The following is an 18,444-nucleotide window of genomic DNA, read 5'->3' as shown; positions in this document are numbered from 1 at the left end:
GGCATAATAAAATATATTTTAAAAAAAGAAAAACAAGAAGTCGATGAGGGTGGCTGGGATAGACAGAAAGCCACACTCTGGGGCCAGGGGAAGGGTGTGTTTCCTTCCCTATTCCTCTTTGTCTGTCCTTTGTGCTCATTGTCACAGTGACACTCGCCTTAACTGCACAGTGAGGAGGTGACCATGTCTGTGATGAGATGAGCTCTGCAGGCACAGGGACCCCCATCTTTCTGAAGCATCTGCAGAACCTGAGTGACCACTGTCCATGGGGAGGACCCACAAGGAGGTACTGGAAGTTGGCAGAGGATGAAGGGGCCCCTTGGAGGAGGCTCTGACCTGGAAGGACATGCTCTGGGTCAACTCACCTGCAAGCGGTGTCTCAGGAGGGCTCTGGGTCTATTTCTTCTTTCATCATGAGAATGATGGTGGACTCCTGGGGAGACCCTGTTTCCTTCCTGGGGGGCTGCTGACGTGACAACCTGGTGAGAGATGACCAACCTCCCAGTGACCACACCCTATGTGTCTATCTCCCTCAGGACACCCTGCTTTCTTCCTTCTGCACAGCTGGGTTCAGAGAGGAGACGCCATGGCCCCCACCCTCATGGCCCTGCTCTGCCTTGGTGAGATGTGAGGGGGGAGGGGAAGGCCCTGCTCTGTCAGGACCCCAGGGCTCAGGAGGTTTCTGGGGAGGAGGGCTCTGCTCAGGACTCAGGGTAAATCTCTCACAGGGCCTCTCTTGCAGGGCTGAGTCTGGGCCTGAGGACCCCAGGGCAGGAAGGTGAGTCTGTCCCCGGGGCTCCCAGGACCCTCTCTACATAAAGGACAAGGTGTGTCCCCATCAGTCAGCTGGGCATGGAAAACATAAGTTCTTGGTTAATGGATGGGAGACGTCAGGGAAGGTTCTGGGGCTGGGATCTGGGCACTGGGGCTGGAAATGACTTGTGACTCAGGTTCTGATTCCTTCCAGGGACCCTCTCCAAACCCACCCTATGGGCTGAGCCAGATTCTGTGATTCCCATGGGGAGCCCTGTGACCATCTGGTGTCAGGCGCCCCGGCAGGCCCAGGAGTTCCATCTATATAAAGAGGGAAGCCCAGAGCCCGTGGACAAAGAGAATCCCCTGGATCCTGGGAACAAGGCCAAGCTCTCCATCATCTATGTAACAGAGCACACTGCAGGGAGATATCACTGTTACTATGTCAGCCAAGGTGTCTGGTCAGAGGGCAGTGACCCCCTGGAGCTGGTGGTGACAGGTGAGGGGACACCAGCCTCAGGCTCTGCCCTCAGGAAGGGGGATGCTCTCAGGGGGTCTCCCCCTCACAGCCCAGCCCTGGGGGACATGAGGGAGGTGTGAGCCCCACTTAACATGCTGCCTCCTTCTCTCCTAGGAGTCTACTACTACAAACCCAGCCTGTCAGCCCTGCCCAGCCCTGTGGTGACCTCAGGAGGGAACGTGACCCTCTCGTGTGGCTCACGACAGGGATTTGACATGTTCATTCTGACCAAGGAAGGAGAAGACAGGCTCTCCTGGACCCTGGACTCACAGCTTCACCCCAGTGGGCAGGTCCAGGCCCTGTTCCCTGTGGGCCCCGTGACTCCCAGTCACAGGTGGACATTCAGATGCTATGGTTGTTACAGGAACAGCCCACAGGTGTGCTCATGGCCCAGTGACTCCCTGGAGCTCGTGATCCCAGGTAAAAAAAAAATTCTTTCTTTTGCCTCTTGTGTGGATTGAGTCTCCAGGCAGGTTATGGGGGTCTTTGCTGTGAGGGGAGCCCCATGCGAGAGGTGGGGTGAGGGGTGCAGGGGCTCCTGGGCCAGAGACACACAGAGGGAGACAGTGGGGCGTGGGGGCCAGGCCAGCTGGAGGGTTCATGGGAGGAGCAACCCTGTCATCCCTGTCTGGTCCCTGCAGGTGGCTCAGGGAAGCCCTCCCTCCTGACCCAGCAGGGCCCCATCGTGGCCTATGGACAGAAGCTGACCCTCCAGTGTCGCTCTGACATCAGCTATGACAGATTCGCTCTGTCCAAGGAAGGGAGACAAGACCTCCCCCAGAGCTCTGTCCTGCAGCCCCAGGCTGGGCTCTCTCAGGCCAACTTCCCCCTGGGCTCTGTGAGCAGCTCCCATGGAGGCCGGTACAGGTGCTATGGTGGACACAACCTCTCCTCTGAGTGGTCGGCCCCCAGTGACCCCCTGGACATCCTGGTGGCAGGTGAGGAGACAGCAGGCTCAGTCAGGGACCCAGAGTCTGCTCAGGTCCTGCTGGGGGTCGGAGGTGGTGATGGCCAGGATAAGGGGTGTGGGGTCCCCAGGGAGAGAGGCAGAAAGCGAGGGGACTGGAGGGGGAGGGGGAGATGCAGAAAAATGAGGGAGAAGGAGGAGGTTCCCCAGAGAGGGTCCTGGTGACTCTCAGGTCAGAACATGGTGGGCAGAGCCCCTCACCTGCCCCCTCTCTCTAGGTTGGCTCTCTGACAGACCCTTCCTCTCGGTGCGGCCTGGCCCCCGGGTGGCCTCAGGAGAGAACGTGACCCTGCTGTGTCAGTCACAGAGCCCCTGGGACACTTTCCTTCTGTCCAAGGAAGGGGAAGCCGATCCCCCCCTGCGTCTCAGCTCACAGTCCCGAGCTCAGCAGCACCAGGCAGAGTTTTCCATGGGTCCTGTGACCTCGGCTCACGGGGGCACCTACAGGTGCTACAGCACAAACCACGACAGTCCCTACCTGCTGTCACAGCCCAGTGACCCCCTGGAGCTCCTGGTCTTAGGTGAGGAGCCCCAAGCCCTGCCTTCCGAGCTGTTAGCCTAGGGTCGTATCTCCAGAGGAGATATGGAGGGCTGAAAATGGAGGGAGAGGGTTCTAGGGATGGTCACCAACAAGATATCTGGCTCTTAGGAATCCTGCTATACCTGTCCACCCCGCCCCCTCACCTGGGATCAAAGGCGGTAGGTGGGCCAAAGGCATGTCTTAGGGGGCCGTAGAGCAGGTTCATAAAAAGAATCTCGGTGCTCTGCTGAATTCAAAGTTTAGTCCCACATCCTCACACCAGTCTGTTCTCAATCCTAGGACCTTAGAGACCCTAAACCCCCACCCACAGGGCCCATCCCCAGGGCTGGTGAGTCCCTGGGAACTCTGCTCAGAGGAAGCACAGAGCAGCCCCGGGAAGTTCTGAGGGCCCATCAGGGAGTCTTGCGACCCCCAAACACTGAGGGTGGGGACTTTGTCTCAGGAGGCTGGGAGTCAGGCAGAGATGCCAAACCACAGGAATGCCAGGACTCTGAGGCTGGCAGGTGACAGGAGGGGAGGGCGTGACAGACAAACACATGGGGCCCAGGCTGGGGGAGGAGTCAGGTTCAAGTGGGGAGAAGGCAGCCCCTAGCCTTCACCCCCATCCTGAATTTCCAGAAGGCTCTGAGGATCGGCCCCTCCCCAACTCAGAGTCAGGCCCACAGAGGGATAAGTGAGGGTCTGTGTGGGGAGGTGGTGGGTGTGGCCATGGACACAGGGGCTGAGTCCTGTGCAAGTTCAGGCGCCTCTGGAGGCTCTGACTTGGACACGCCCTTGCCCTCTCTGTGCCTCGGTGTCTCCATGTGGAAAAGGAGAGAATCGTGGCCCAGAGCTTAGATTTCCTTCCAGTTCTGGCTCAGACTTCTTGGGAGGAGGTGCCTCACAGGNCAGAGGGGGAGTCTGGGAGAGATTTCAGGGGACACATGAGGCTTCAGGCACTCTGAGGATCCACCCCTCCCCCACCACGGTGTCAGGCCTGTACAGGGGTGAGGGAGGCCAGTGACAGTTGGGGTGGTGGTGAATGAGGTCCATGTCGGGGCTCATCTGGGGGAGGAGCCAGGCTCAGTGGGGAGAAGGCAGCACCCACGCCTTACCCCCGTCCTGAATTTTCAGAAGGCTCTGAGGATCTGCCCCTTGGCCACATGGAGTCAGGCCCACAGAGCAGTAAGTGAGGGTCTGTGTGGGGAGGTGGTGGGTGTGTCCATGGGGACAGGGGCTGAGTCCTGGGCAAGTTCAGGCGCCTCTGGAGGCTCGGACTTGGACACGCCCTTCCCCCCTCTGTGCCTCAGTGTCTCCAAGTGGAAAAGGAGAGAATCGTGGCCCATGGCCTTGGTTTCCTTTCAGTTCTGGCTCTGACCTCCTGGGGGGGTGCCTCACAGGGAAGTCCCCCATGATGTGGTGTTATAGGGACTGTCCTCTCTGTGGACACTGACAGTGACACTGTACAGAAAGGGACACCCAGTCCTTTCTGTCACCTCAGGCTCCACTGAGAGAAGGGAACCAGGGCTGGAGTCAGGCCTGGTCTGGGTCCCGGCTCTGCTGCCCCTGCTGTGGGGCCAGGTGGTCCCTTCTCCTCTCTGAGTGTCAGGTTCATGTCTGTCCATCCCTGGTCCCCTCCTGCTCACAGGCCTGCGGTGACATCAGGTGACATAAGGAGCCCCACAGAGCTCAGGAAGGCAGGGCCCCAGCCCAGCCCGACCATTTGAAGGGGGCATCAGGGTTCACCACACACCCCTGCCCCCCCCGTGCCCCTGCTCTGCTGGGGGCAGGTCATAAGGAAGGACCCTCAGCTCCAGGTGAGACAGGACAGGCCCCTGCAGATGAGGAGTCCAGAGCTCGGAGCTGGTGTCCACCTGGGGCAGCAGGAGGACAGCACAGGGAACACAAGTCCCCGTGTAAAGTCCCAGCCCTGCCTCGGCCAGGCTGGGTGGCCTGGGGCACCTGCTAACCCCTCTGAGCCGCAGCAACTGGGTAGGGGGTCAGCCATCCCTGGTGCATGAGGGCTGTGAGGTCAGAGCAGATGAAAACCAGACCCCAGCACATGCCTCGCACACAGAGGGTGCTCATTACATGGCACCTTTGGCTCATTCATGACGTCCCTCCAGCCCAAGGTCTGCAATGGTACTGGAATGTACTGATCGGGGTCTCGGTGGCCCTTGTCCTGCTGCTCTTCCTCCTCCTTTTCGTCTTCCTCTTCCTCCGACACCAGCGTCAGAGTAAAGGTAGGACACCAGGTGAGTAGGGGACGGGGTGACCTGGGTCACAGGAGAGAGGGGCTCAGAGCACCTGCCGCAGGAAAATCAAATAGATGGGGAAGGTCAGCTGAGAAACAGATTTCTCCAGAATCTCACATCAGACAATCTTGAAAGAAAACACTCAACATCAGCATAGACGTAGAAATGTAAGGTAGTCTTTCATCATTTTCAATCTCCTGAAACAGGAAACATACACACAAGCATGTTAAGATTTCCTTCTTTCCTCTGGAATCACATGGGGATATCTGACCTCCTGCAGGGGCCACAGACCAAGAGCCCAAGGACAGAGGCCTGCAGACCAGGTAATTCCTGCCCCAAAGGCCCCAGACCCCCACACCCACAGGCCCTGCTCCGCCTCTAACTGCCCTGTCTCCTCCCCCAGATCCAACCCAGCTGCAGATGCCCAGGAAGAGCCCCTCTGTGAGAGATAAGGGACAGCTGCCCTGGGGAGGAGGGTACAGGGATCTCAGGAGGCAATGGGGGAGGGGACAGCCTGGGAGGGTACAGGGTCAGGGGTGAGAGGGACTGAAATCCATACAACCTGACCTGGCCCTTCACCTCACCCTGGGTTAGTGGCCCACCTGGGGGCAGGTGGGTCTGCGGCCCTGAGATCTCGGGGACCATGACAGGAGACCCTCCTTTTCTTTCCCTCCAGATGCTGCCATGAAGGACCCTCATCCTGGGGAGAGCATGGAGCTGGACCCTCAGGTGAGACCCCTGCTCCTGTCCAGGCCACCAAGGACCTTCCTGTTCCCCAGTTCACTCCAGTGGTCACTTCCCTCTCCACCTCCCCTTGTCCTCAGAAGCGTCCACACTGACCTCTCCTTAAGGGCACGAGGTTGTCCTGCTGTGACTCACTCCTCCCACTTTCCTGTGACCTCATGACCCCTCCTGGGTGGTCCCCTGTGCTGGCTTCTCATCCTCTGTCCCCTGCGCACCTCCAGGTCTCACCAGACATGAATGAGTGAATTACCCGCAGGTCCCAGGGTCCCATCACTCACTCATGCAGCAGCTGTGATGGGAGCTCACTGGTTACTGGCTCCATGTCAGTGCCCCAGTGCAGCCCTGAGCAGCCTGGCCCCACCCTCCGCAAGCTCACCTGTGGGTGAGGGAGACACCTGCACACAGGCAGATGGCATCCTGGAGAGCCAAGTGCTGTGAAGGAGAATGAAGCAAGAGCAGGGGACAGAGTGTGTGATGAGGGGAGAAGAGAGAAAAGAGCAGGTGCAAAGGTCCCGAGGCAGGACCTGCTGCTTCAGCCAGATGGGCCCTGTGGCTGGAGCTGAATGAGCAAGAGACAGAGCGTTAGGTTAAGAGTCAGATCCGCAGAAGCACCAGGAGCCCCAGGGCTCAGGGAGTCCCTGCAGTCTTCATCAGGAGAGTGACCTCAGCTGATCTGAAGTTTAGTTGTCACTCTGACACCATGTGGACACGCGACTGGAGGGTTTCAACTGTGGAGTCAAGGACACACTGGTTGTCTCACTGTTTCTCTGCAGCAGAACAGGACCCATGATGACCCCCAGGGAGAGACCTACAGCCAGGTGACCTGCTCAACACCAAAATTCAGGCACGGAATGGCCTCCTCTCCTTCCCCACTGTCAGAGGAATTGCTGGACAAGGGCAGACGAGCAGAAAATGACAGACAGGTGGACAGTGAGGTGGGTCCCGTCCTCCCCAGGCCCCAGGCTTCCCCAACCCCAACCCCCTTTCACCCCTCTCACTCTCCCCCTGCTCCAGGCTGCTGCCTCTGCTGCCCCCCAGGATGTGACCTACGCCCAGCTGACCCACTTGGGCCTCAGACAGGAGGCAAATGCACCCCCTTCCTCCTCATCAGAGGAGCCCCCAGATGAGCCCAGTGTGTACACTGCTCTGGCCATCCACTAGCCCAGGAAGGACCCAGACCCCACATTCCAGGGGGAGGACCTACAGACACCCCAGAAGGCACAGGAGCTGCCCCAAGGACACTCACTAGTGGCCCCAGCAAGCCTGGAGACCTGACATAGACCCCCAGCAGCTTCAACTGATTTTGCATTTGAAGATAAATGACATCCAAACATTTTGTGGTCAAAGCAGTAGCCTTATCAATAATCAGTGTGTTAACTGATTATTGAGAGGAAGTGAGAGAATGTTTAAATTGTTTTTTTTTGTTTTTTTTAAAGATTTTATTTATTTATTTACCTTTAGAGGGGAAGGGGAGAGGGAGAGAAACATCAATGTATTGTTGCCTTTTGTGCGTCCCCTGCTGGTAGTTAGCCTGCAGGGAACCGGCCTGCAACCCAGGCATGTGCCCTGACTGGGAATGGAACCGTGATCCTCTGGTTCGCAGGCCTGTGCTCAATCCACTGAGCTACACCAGCCAGGGCTAAATTGTTGATAACATAAATATTATATACTAAATGTATGAAATAAGAAAATTAAGAAGCACAAGAAATATGTTAGAAAATAAAAGCCTAAGATAAATGACCTAATTTGTTTTATCAAGTAGATAGAATTAACTGTACATCTGAAACCTCTATAATTTTTATTAACAAATGTCATGCCAATAAATTCAATAAAGAAGAACTTAGAAAAAGAATAGCAAGTTAGTATAAATGGCAGGAGAAGGAGGGTTATAATAATGAGCAGATACTAATGAAGACAAACAAAAATACAGAAAAGGCAACAAAACCAAAAGTCTTCATTCTAAAAACATCAATCACACTTCCAAAGTCTACTCCACTGGACCTGGGACAGAGAGAGAAGACACTTGTCACCTCTATTAGGAGAGCATTATAAATCTTACAGACTTCAAATAGATAACAGAACACTATAAACAATTTGATACCGAGACTTCCGCCAAGATGGAGGCATAGGTGGAAACACTGTGCCTTTTCCCACAACCAAGTTTGAATACAACAAAGGTTTAGTAAAGAAAGATGCAGTCAAAGAACAGAGAACTGAACTATATGGAAGTCCGACAACACGAACCATTCAACCGGGAGGGTAAGAGGGGTGGAGCCAGCAGCAGAGCAAGGTTGGGCAGGAAGGATCCCCGTCCCAGGCGACCCAGGTGTGCAGGCAGCTGGGGGTAGCATCGAGGACCTAGTGAGGGTGTGGGGCAGGCTGAGCACGGTCACACATTCACGCGCAGATAAACCAGCAGAGGTGTGAGCAGTGAGACGGACTGCATGGCCCTGGCGGCGGGAGGAGGCAGAGGGGACCGCCATTGATTTCCTTTGACCCCGCCCTCACATACAGCGTCACAACCCAGTGACTGAGTTGCCCTGCCGTGGTGAACACCTAGGGCTCCGCTCCTCATACGTAACAGGCATGAACAGTCCAAAATATAAGTCAAGAAGAACTCAAAGCCCCAGAGCCGATAACTCTAAGCGACCAAGAAATAATGAACCTCCCAGATGCACAGTTCAAAACACTGGTGATCAGGATGCTCACAGAACTGGTAGATTATAGTCACAAATTAGAGGAACATATGAAGGCTAAACTAATTGAAATGAAGGGAAATGCACAGGAAACCAATAGTGATGGAAAGGAAACTGGGACTCAAATCAAGGGAGTGGACCAGAAGGAAGAACGAAACATCCAACCAAAAAAGAATGAAGAAACAAAAATTAAAAAAATGAGGAGAGGCTTAGGAATCTCCAGGACATCTTTACATGTTCCAACATCTGGATTATAGGGGTACCAGAAGGGGGAAAGAAACAGCCACGAGTGGAAAACTTATTTGAACAAATAATAAAGGAGAACTTCCCCAGTCTGGCAAAGGAAATAGACTGCCAGGAAATCCAGGAAGCTCAGAGAGTCCCAAAGAAGGTGGACCCAAGAAGGAACACACCAAGGCACATCATAATTACATTAGCCAAGATTAAAATGAAGCAGAGAATCCTAGAAGCAGCAACAGATAAGGGGACAGTCACCTACAAAGCAGTTCCCATCAGACTGTCAGCTGATTTCTCAAAACAGACCTTACAGGCAAGAAGGGGCTGGAAAGAAGTATTTCAAGTCATGAAATCCAAAGACCTACATCCAAGATTGCTTTATCCAGCAAAGCTTTCATTTAGAATGGAAGGGCAGGTAAAGTGCTTCTCAGTGCTTATCAAATTCAAGGAGTTCATCATCACCAAGCCCTTATTATATGAAATGTTAAAGGGACTTATCTAAGAAAAAGAAGATAAAAAAAATATGAACAGTGAAAGGACAGCAAACTCATAGTTATCAACAACCACACCTAAAACAAAAGCAATCTAAGAGGACAGCTAGATCAGGAGCAGAACCATGGAAATGAAGAACACATGAAGGGTTAGCAACAGGGGAGTGGGAAGAGGAGAAGGGGGGAGAAGGTGCAGAAAATAGCATACGCAGTAGGTAGAAAATAGATAGGGGAGGGCAAGAATAGTGGGGGAAATATAGAATCTAATGAACTTGAGACACGTGGTCATAAACTAAAGGGGGGAATGGTGGGGGAGGGGTGTGCAGGGTGGAGGAGAATGAAGGGGGGACTAGAACAACAACTGTAATAGTATAATCAATAAAATATATTTTAAAAAAACTACTGTGTGAGTGAGCAGCCACACTCTATGAAACAGAAATCCTTGCTGTTTGAAAACCACTTCTGTACTTTAAGGTATAGGGATTGTTAGTTCTCAATAATGACACCAACACCCATTAGGATGCAAAAGTGACTCATACAATAATGAAAAACTAAATTATTTTGAATATTACACTCAAATGCTATACATGGTAATTCTATATAAACCATAATATTCAATTACCTAATAAATTTAAAAAAAAACAATTTGATACCAATGTATTAGAACACATAGTTAAAATGGACACCTTCCAGTGGACAATTTACTAAAGAGACATAAGAATTAATGGGAATTTTGTATCACCTTATGTGTACATTAAATACATTGACTTTGTAATAAGAAACTGTTCTATGACTGAATACCGTGGAATAGAAAAAAAGTCAAAATGGTAGAAACAAAGAGTAGAGTGTGAGTTACCAGCAGTGGAGGGAAGGTGAAATGGGGAGATATCGGTTAAAGGTACAAACTTCCAGCTAAAAGACTAACAAATTCCAGGGCTGTGATGTACAGCATGGTAATTGTAGCTACTAACACTGTATCATATTTCTGAGTGTTACTAAGAGACTAGGTCATAAATGGTTCTCGCCACAAAAAGAAGTGGCAACTCTGTAACAGGAAGAAGGTGTTAGCTAATGCTGCTGTGGTCTTCATTTTGCAACATATAAATGTTTCAGTTCAGGAGGCTTCCTTGGGGAGTCCTTCCAAATGCTTCTGCATTTATAACACACACACACACACACACACACACCAAAGTTACACAAACATTTCCTGAGAGTAGAAAAAGTAGAAGCACACCCAAACACATTCTATCAGGAAAATATTGACTCCAAACTCAACAAGGAGATTACAAAAGGAGATTACAAGGAGATTATATATATATATATATAATACATCATGACTAGACTGGGTTGTTGGTTTTTTGGCTTGTTTTGTTTTGTTTTCTGAAGGATAGAGGAGCTTGAAATAATTTGAAAACAATCAGCATGTAACATACAGAGGATGCATCATAAAATTGTACACCTGAAACCTATATAACTTATTAACCAATGTCACCCTGATAAATTTAATTTAAAAATCAATATAATCCAACCCATGGTGGGAACAAGAAAGAAATTCTCACCTCAGTGGAGGCGGAGAAAGCCTTCGATAAAACTCACCAACAATTCACAATGAAAGCACAAATTCATCAGCGATAAAAGGGAATTTCTTAGTGTATAAAGGCATGTTTGACAGTCAACACTAGACGTCTTTCTCAAAGTTAAGGCCTTGAACTCCTGCTCTCTATAACTGGGAATGAGCCCAGCGTTGTCCTTACGATCTATTCTATTTAACAGAGCCCTGGCGGTACCAGCCAACCAAATAAAATGAAATTATCAACACGGAGTAGATGGGACTCGTAATGTATCACTCGGAGATTAAACAGTGGTTTGCATAGAACATTCAAAGTCATACGAAGATGTATCACTCAAATTAAACAGGAGTTTTCCAATACAACTGGATACATGGTCGGTCCTTAGCCATCAATTGCATTTCTGATTTCTGGTTCCAGACCAAGACAAAGTAGGTAAATGTCTCCTTATTCTCTGACTTTACACCAAAGACTCTGACTTTTGACTTGTCACCCCCAGAATTGTAAGATAACACACCAGTATTGTTTCAGGCTGCGAAGTTTGTGGTGACTTGTGACAGCCAATAAATTCAGCCACTTAAATTTTCTTTCGATCGCTGTTTGCATGGTACAGACATCTTTCTTTAGCATCTTTCTCTTCTGTTAATGTGGGAAGGTACACATAACACCAAATTTACCTTCTAGCCACTATTCAAGTGTACAGCTCGGGGACATTATGTAATACACCGTGTTAGGCAATAGTCCCCACTATCCATTTTCAAAACCTTCTCATTGTCCCAAACAGGAACTGGTACCCAATCAACGCTAACTCTCGTGCCCCCTCATATCCAGCTGTGGGTAGCCTCTATCCTGCGCCCTGCTTCTAGGAGTCCGCTGATTCCGTGAGGTTCGTATAAGTGGAGTCTCGCAACAGGTGGCCTTTTATGTCTGGATTATTCCACTTAGCCCAATGTTTTCAAGGTTTAGCCATGTTGCTCATTCTTTTACTTTAAAGTATATGTGTGTATATATATATATATATATATATATATATGCTTTATTTATTTATTTTTAGAGAGAGGGGAAGGGAGGGAGGAAGAGAGGGAGAGAACCGTCAATGTGTGGTTGCCTCTTGAGCGCCTCCTACTGGGGACCTGGCCTACAACCCAGGCACTCGCCCTGACTGGGAATTGAACCAAAAACCTCTTGGTTCACTGACTGCACTCAATCCACTGAGCTACACCAGCCAAGGCTGTTCTTTTGTTTTTAACCTTTTTACATCATTTTATTTCAGGCGAATTTCTTATAGACTGCACATAGCAAGATCTTGTTTGATATTTCAAATCAGCCAGTCTTCCAATCTGTGTCTTTCAATTATTGTGTTTAGACCCTTTAGGTATAACATAATCACTTATAAGAGACTACGATTTAGGTTTTTGATTTATTTACTTTATTTTTCTTCTCGTCCCTTTATCGTCGGTTCATCTCCTTCTTTCTCTCCCCTTTCCTTGTCTTTAGAGAATGTTTTTAGTATCCCGCTTTAATTTCTCTATCGGTGTGTTAACTGTACATCTTTGGATGCTGCCTAAGTGGCTGCCCGACATATTCTCACACATCACCAACTCAACACAGTCAAGCGAGGGTTCGTAAGTTACCGCTTCCAGGGCCATACAGGAACCATATAAGCATGCGGCTCACCTATTTACATCCTCCTTGTTGTGTGCGTTCTATCTACAAACACTTCCAGGGCTCTGTCCGAGCTCACCGGACCTGCTACAGGCAGGTGATCCTTCCCCAGACATTTCGTTTCAGCCCAATAACCCTGTTTGGCAGCTGGGGGTGAGGGGAGGGTGAAGCTGAGGAAGCTGGTGGAGAAGGGTCAGGGAGGGGGCCTTGGGGTGGCAGCTGAGGAAGCTGAAGAGGAGAAGGGCACCCCCCCCCCAGACGCTTCAGGTCTGATTCCTTTCCAAGGGTCCTCCCCCAAGCTTTCCATCTGGGCTGGCACGCGGAGGAGCCCTGTGAGCTCCTGGTGTCCGGGGGCCTCTGCAGGCTGATGTCTCTACAGCTCGTGTAAAGAGAGGGGCGTTGGACGCAGCGCTGGGAAGCCCCCACAGGACTCCAGCAACAAGACCAATCTCCCCGTGGAATCCACAAAGTCCCACACGGCAGGGTGGTAGGAGCGTGTGTGTCACAACTCCGAGGGTTACTCAGAGAAGAGTGACCCCCCCTCTGGTGGTGACAGGGAACAGAGAAAGGGGCCAGGCCCCCTCCCCACTGCGGATTCCTCCTCACAGCAAAAGGGAACAGAGTGTGGCCCCAGGGGGACCTGGCCCCTCAAGGTCCACACCCGGGTGCATGCGGGATAGTGGCCTCCCTGCAACCTCGGGATGTTTATTTATTTATTGTGCAGTTTTTTATCCATGCTCCTATCTAGACTATCAACCGAACAAGTAATCGGGGCTTACATTTACTGGGGTGATGCTTGCTCCTAGAAAGATTGCATGGTGCATTGTAGGTCTTCCATCCCCCTCTTTTATTTTTATTTTTTTTTACATTTTCTTTTTAATTTTTTATTGTTGTTCAATTACAGTTGTCCCCACCCCCCACCACACTCCAAGACTCTCTCCTGCCCTACACACCCACCACCTTCCATCATGTCTTTTAAATTTAATAGGTAGCCCTGGCTGGTTTGGCTCAGTGGATTGAGTGCTGGACTGTGAACCAGAGGGTCGCCAGTTCGATTCCCAGTCAGGGTACATGCCTGGGTTGAAGGCCAGGTCCCCAGTGAGGGGCACACAAGAGACAATGGCACATTGATGTTTCTCTTCCTCTCTTTCTCCACTGCCCACCTTGAGTGTGGAGTCACAAGCATTGATGTTCTCACGTCCCGACCCACACATCTCCATCAGATCTAGAAGCCAACGAGGACTGATCCCTCCCAGGACCCCAGGCACAGTCACTCCACAGCCACTCTGAGGGGTGGGGTTCATAAGAACATGTTTCCCTGGGGGAAACTGAGGCTCAGAGATAGAATATTATTGCTTGATAACACAAAGGAAGTGGATGATGGAGGAGCATTTCAACGATAATGAGCTCTGTCCCCAACGCTTGAACACTAACCCACTCATTGTCCCCCAAAAGCAGAAGACCTGGGGGTAGGACCGCAGGATGAGGGGACAGCTCTGGCCAAGAGAGAGAAGGGCTCTGAGGAGGCAGGAGGGAGTCAGACTTGTTCCCTGGAAGGTGTGGGTGGACACTCTAAGAAAAAGGAGAAGTGTGTGAAGTGGCTGTGATAGAACGAAAACTGCACTCTGGAGCCAGAGCAAGGAATGTACATCCTTCCTCATTTCCCTGCGTTTCCCCTTTGTGCTCATTGTCACAGTGACTCACCTGAACTGCACGGTGAGGAAGGGACCGTGTCTCTGCTGAGCTGAGCTCTGCAGGCACAGGGACCCCCGTCTTCCTGACGTGTCTCCAGGGCCTGGGCGGCCACTGGACCCAAAAGGAGGTACTGTACTGAAAGCGGGGGGGGGGAGGATGAAGGGGCCCCTGGGGGGCGGCTCTGACCTGGAAGGATGTGCCCTGGGTCACCTCATGGACAAGGGGTGTCTCAGGAGGCTCTGGGTCTATTTCCTGCTCCATCATGGGAATGAGAGACGGGCTCTTGGGGAGACTGTTCCCCTCTCTGAGGGGCTGCTGATGTGCTGCACCGTGACAGGGACGGCCAGCCTCCCAGTGACAACACGCTGAATGTCTGTCCACCCTGAGGACTCCGTGGCCTCCTCCTTCTGCACAGCTGGGTTCAGAGAGGAGACGCCATGCCCCCCACCCTCAGGGCCCTGCTCTGCCTCGGTGAGATGTGAGGGGGGAGGGGAAGCCCTGCTCTGTCAGGACCCCAGGGCTCAGGAGGCTCCTGGGGAGGAGGGCTCTGCTCAGGACTCAGGGTAAATCTCTCACAGGGCCTCTCTTGCAGGGCTGAGCCTGGGACTGAGGACTCCAGTGCAGGCAGGTGAGTCTGTTCCCGGAACTACCAGGCTTAACCATGTCATTGAGAAGGAGAAAATCAGCTTTGGCTGGGTGGCTCAGTGGTCGGGCATCATTCTTCTTCAAAGTGAAATGTTGTAGGCTCAATTGCTGGTCAGGACCCATAAATGGGGCACCCAGAGTTTCTCTCTCATATTAATGTTTCTCTCTCTCTCTCTCTCTCTCTCTCTCTCCTGCCCTTCCTCTCTCTCTAAAAGCAGAGAAAAATGCCCTTTTAAAATTTAAAAAAATAGAGAAAAATAGATCTGGGATGACAGATGGGGCACATCTGGGAGGGTCCTGGGGCTGTCATCTGGGACCTGGGGATGAATATCTTGTGACCCAGCCTCTGACTCCTTGCAGGGACCCTCCCCAAACCCACCCTCTGGGCTGAGCCAGACTCTGTGAATCCCATGGGGAGCCCTGTGACCCTCTGGTGTCAGGGGGCCCTGCAGGCCCAGGAGTTCCATCTGGAAATAGAGGGAATCCCAGCACCCTTGGACAGACAGAAGCCCCTGGATCCCGGGAACAAGGCCAAGTTCTTCATCATCTACATGACAGATCTCACTGCAGGGAGATATCAGTGTTCCTATCTCAGCCAAGGTGTCTGGTCAGAGCACAGTGACCCCCTGGAGCTGGTGGTGACAGGTGAGAGGACACCAGGGTCCCAGCCTCAGGCTCTGCCCTCAGGAAGGGGGATGCTCTCAGGGGGTCTCCCCCTCACAGCCCAGCCCTGGGGGACGTGAGGGAGGTGTGAGCCCCACTTAACATGCTGCCTCCTCCTCNTGTCAGGACCCCAGGGCTCAGGAGGCTCCTGGGGAGGAGGGCTCTGCTCAGGACTCAGGGTAAATCTCTCACAGGGCCTCTCTTGCAGGGCTGAGCCTGGGACTGAGGACTCCAGTGCAGGCAGGTGAGTCTGTTCCCGGAACTACCAGGCTTAACCATGTCATTGAGAAGGAGAAAATCAGCTTTGGCTGGGTGGCTCAGTGGTCGGGCATCATTCTTCTTCAAAGTGAAATGTTGTAGGCTCAATTGCTGGTCAGGACCCATAAATGGGGCACCCAGAGTTTCTCTCTCATATTAATGTTTCTCTCTCTCTCTCTCTCTCTCTCTCTCTCCTGCCCTTCCTCTCTCTCTAAAAGCAGAGAAAAATGCCCTTTTAAAATTTAAAAAAATAGAGAAAAATAGATCTGGGATGACAGATGGGGCACATCTGGGAGGGTCCTGGGGCTGTCATCTGGGGACTGGGGATGAATATCTTGTGACCCAGCCTCTGACTCCTTGCAGGGACCCTCCCCAAACCCACCCTCTGGGCTGAGCCAGGCTCTGTGAATCCCATGGGGAGCCCTGTGACCCTCTGGTGTCAGGGGGCCCTGCAGGCCCAGGAGTTCCATCTGGAAATAGAGGGAATCCCAGCACCCTTGGACAGACAGAAGCCCCTGGATCCCGGGAACAAGGCCAAGTTCTTCATCATCTACATGACAGATCTCACTGCAGGGAGATATCAGTGTTCCTATCTCAGCCAAGGTGTCTGGTCCGAGGGCAGTGACCCCCTGGAGCTGGTGGTGACAGGTGAGGGGACACTCAGGGGCCCCAACTCCAGGCTCTGCCCTCAGGAAGGGGGATGCTCTCAGGGGGTCTCCCCCTCACAGCCCAGCCCTGGGGGACATGAGGGGGGTGTGAGCCCCATGTAACATGCTGCCTCCTCCTCTCCTAGGAGTCTACTACTACAAACCCAGCCTCTCAGCCCTGCCCAGCCCTGTTGTGACCCCAGGAGGGAACGTGACCCTCTCGTGTGGCTCATGGCAGGGATTTCACAGGTTCATTCTGACCAAGGAAGGAGAAGACAGGCTCTCCTGGACCCTGGACTCACAGTCCCATTACAGTGGGCAGGTCCAGGCCCTGTTCCCTGTGGGCCCTGTGACCCCCAGCCAGAAGTGGACATTCAGATGCTATGGCTGTTACAGGAACAGACCCCACACGTGGTCACTGCCCAGTGACCCCCTGGAGCTCCTGGTCTCAGGTGAGGGACTCCTAACCCCATCCTCTCTGTGCTCCCTCCCCTCTGGGCCCTGTCCCTAGAAGATTCAGGAACAGAAATACATGAGGAATGTAGAGGTTCCACAAAGGGGGCCCAGCTGCTGAGAGGTGGAAAGATACAGCGCCTCCTACCTTCTACCTCCTACCTCCTACCTCCTACCTCTTTTCTGAATCTCAGCAGAGAGAAAGCAGGGAGGACAGAGGGAGGTGTGGGAGAAGGGAGGAGAAAGGTGATTAGACTGAGCAGAGGACAGATGCCCCCCCCACTCACCTCCTGCAGCTTCGTCTCAGGGGGTCCTGGCCCCCACTGACCCTCTCCCAAAGACAGCAGCTTCCCCCTCCCCTGGGTACCATCTCTGCAGGCCCCTGGGCTCACCTGGAGCCTCCAGCATTCAGTGCTCACCTGAGAGTGAGGAGGGGCTGTGCCAGGCTCAGGAGGAGCTGGGGGCTCCTGCCCACATTGAGGGCTCCCCTGTCTGCTCGCGGTTCTGGGGGCCCCTGTCTGTTCCTGCTCCTTTCTCGGAACTCTTAGGCAGTACTTGCAGGTATAAATTTGAGGTACAAACATTTCTGACTTCAAAAAGGTAATTCTCTTTCTATTTTCACTGGAATTATGTTAAATTCACCCATTTATGATGGATGCAACCTTTCATGATTAAGAAGCTTTTTACACATGCTCTAAAAGGTTTACTTCTGACTTCAGATGCATTTTGAAGTTTTAGTCATAAAATTTTCTACTCAGAGCTCAAGAGCTGTTCAAGTACCACATAGATGCCTGTGTGTATAGATGAGACCCACCCATGGACCCTGAGTCCTCAGCTGCTGAATAAATAAAAGCTCTCATCTCCAGAGGAGTGAGCGTGGGTGGTCCAGTCTCCCACTGTGAACAGGGAGATGACAAGGACATCCCCTGTTTTGTAATGAGACACCACAGTTCTCATCAAACCTGGATTCTCGGGCCAAAGACAACCTATGTCCCAAAGGGCCTCAGGACCATAGGCTACACTCAGAAGTCCCCAGGAGACTGACAGGACCCATCACAGCAGACAGGACCCCTATAGCAGAGACAGGATTCGAGAAGGGACTGGAAACAGTCATGTCATGAGGAACTGGAGTGTTTTGAGGGCAGTTGGTTTGAATGGGATCATCTCCTCACACACTCATTTCTTTGTTTTTAAGGAGCAGCCGACACCACCACCCCCTCCCACAACAGCTCAGACAACACGAGTGGTGAGTAGGAGAGTCCTCAGTTGTGGGGCTGGTGCAGAGGGTCCTGTCTGTCAGGGGGAGACTGGTGTGCTGGGTGGGCATCCAGGATCCAAGGGTGACTTTGTCTGCTGTGACCTCTGTGACGTCTTTGTCCACATTTCCCAGCTTCCCACCCCCAGGACTACTCAGTGTGGAATCTCATCCGCATGGGCGTGGCTCTGCTGGTCCTGGTGGTCCTCGGGGTGCTGCTGTTTCAGGCTCGAGACAGCGAGAGAATGGCCCAGGCGGCAGCCAGGGCGTGAACAGAGGGGACAGGGCACCACAGAGAGAGGGAACCATGGGGCCCATCTGATGGCCCAGGAGGAGGTGAAGGACAGTCTGACCACAGGTGGGAAACTGTCTGCTGACTTGTCCAGGGGAGCAGACAGGACAGATGAGGTTT

General features: G+C 52.3%; 2 protein-coding genes across 3 annotated transcripts; both read left to right on the top strand.

Annotated features, from left to right (window-relative positions):
* The first annotated feature begins 278 nt into the window (after nt 1-278).
* On the top strand, nt 279-7,166 carry LOC118996837 (leukocyte immunoglobulin-like receptor subfamily B member 3). Its single transcript, XM_037060400.1, has 13 exons — nt 279-286; nt 537-620; nt 743-778; nt 968-1,252; nt 1,388-1,693; nt 1,915-2,211; nt 2,459-2,761; nt 4,887-5,015; nt 5,296-5,338; nt 5,419-5,456; nt 5,692-5,744; nt 6,533-6,694; nt 6,774-7,166. The coding sequence occupies exons 2-13, from the start codon at nt 587-589 to the stop codon at nt 6,918-6,920; spliced, it is 1,833 nt and encodes a 610-aa protein (XP_036916295.1). The 5' UTR covers nt 279-286; nt 537-586; the 3' UTR covers nt 6,921-7,166.
* Nucleotides 7,167-14,297: 7,131 nt separating this feature from the next.
* Nucleotides 14,298-18,438, top strand: LOC118996836 (leukocyte immunoglobulin-like receptor subfamily A member 5). 2 transcript variants are annotated; one of them, XM_037060398.1, is made up of 6 exons: nt 14,298-14,582; nt 14,704-14,739; nt 16,041-16,325; nt 16,471-16,776; nt 17,973-18,023; nt 18,168-18,438. In XM_037060398.1, exons 1-6 carry the CDS (start codon nt 14,549-14,551, stop codon nt 18,302-18,304), a joined length of 849 nt encoding a protein of 282 aa, XP_036916293.1. In that variant the 5' UTR covers nt 14,298-14,548; the 3' UTR covers nt 18,305-18,438. The 2 variants fall into 2 exon arrangements, 1 of the variants encoding a protein (XP_036916293.1); XR_005068564.1 differs by lacking the exons at nt 14,298-14,582; nt 14,704-14,739; nt 16,471-16,776; nt 17,973-18,023; nt 18,168-18,438 and adding an exon at nt 15,575-15,663 and having other exon boundaries at nt 16,041-16,131.
* Nucleotides 18,439-18,444: the final 6 nt, after the last annotated feature.

The sequence above is a fragment of the Sturnira hondurensis genome, unplaced genomic scaffold (genome assembly GCF_014824575.4).
Source record: "Sturnira hondurensis isolate 20B ecotype Veracruz unplaced genomic scaffold, ASM1482457v3 Scaffold0011796, whole genome shotgun sequence".
Classification (NCBI taxonomy): domain Eukaryota; kingdom Metazoa; phylum Chordata; class Mammalia; order Chiroptera; family Phyllostomidae; genus Sturnira; species Sturnira hondurensis.
Note: the sequence above shows the minus strand (reverse complement) of the source record. Positions and strands in the feature narration are given on the sequence as shown.

Bases quoted from the DNA above. Each gene is read 5' to 3' on its own strand.
- LOC118996836 (XM_037060398.1), top strand. From the start codon at position 14,549: ATGCCCCCCACCCTCAGGGCCCTGCTCTGCCTCG. The intron at 14,583-14,703 runs GTGAGATGTGAG...CCTCTCTTGCAG, and splicing joins CAGGGCCCTGCTCTGCCTCG to GGCTGAGCCTGGGACTGAGG. The intron at 16,326-16,470 runs GTGAGGGGACAC...CTCCTCTCCTAG, and splicing joins CCTGGAGCTGGTGGTGACAG to GAGTCTACTACTACAAACCC.
- LOC118996837 (XM_037060400.1), top strand. From the start codon at position 587: ATGGCCCCCACCCTCATGGCCCTGCTCTGCCTTG. The intron at 2,762-4,886 runs GTGAGGAGCCCC...ACGTCCCTCCAG, and splicing joins CCTGGAGCTCCTGGTCTTAG to CCCAAGGTCTGCAATGGTAC. The intron at 5,745-6,532 runs GTGAGACCCCTG...GTTTCTCTGCAG, and splicing joins GCATGGAGCTGGACCCTCAG to CAGAACAGGACCCATGATGA.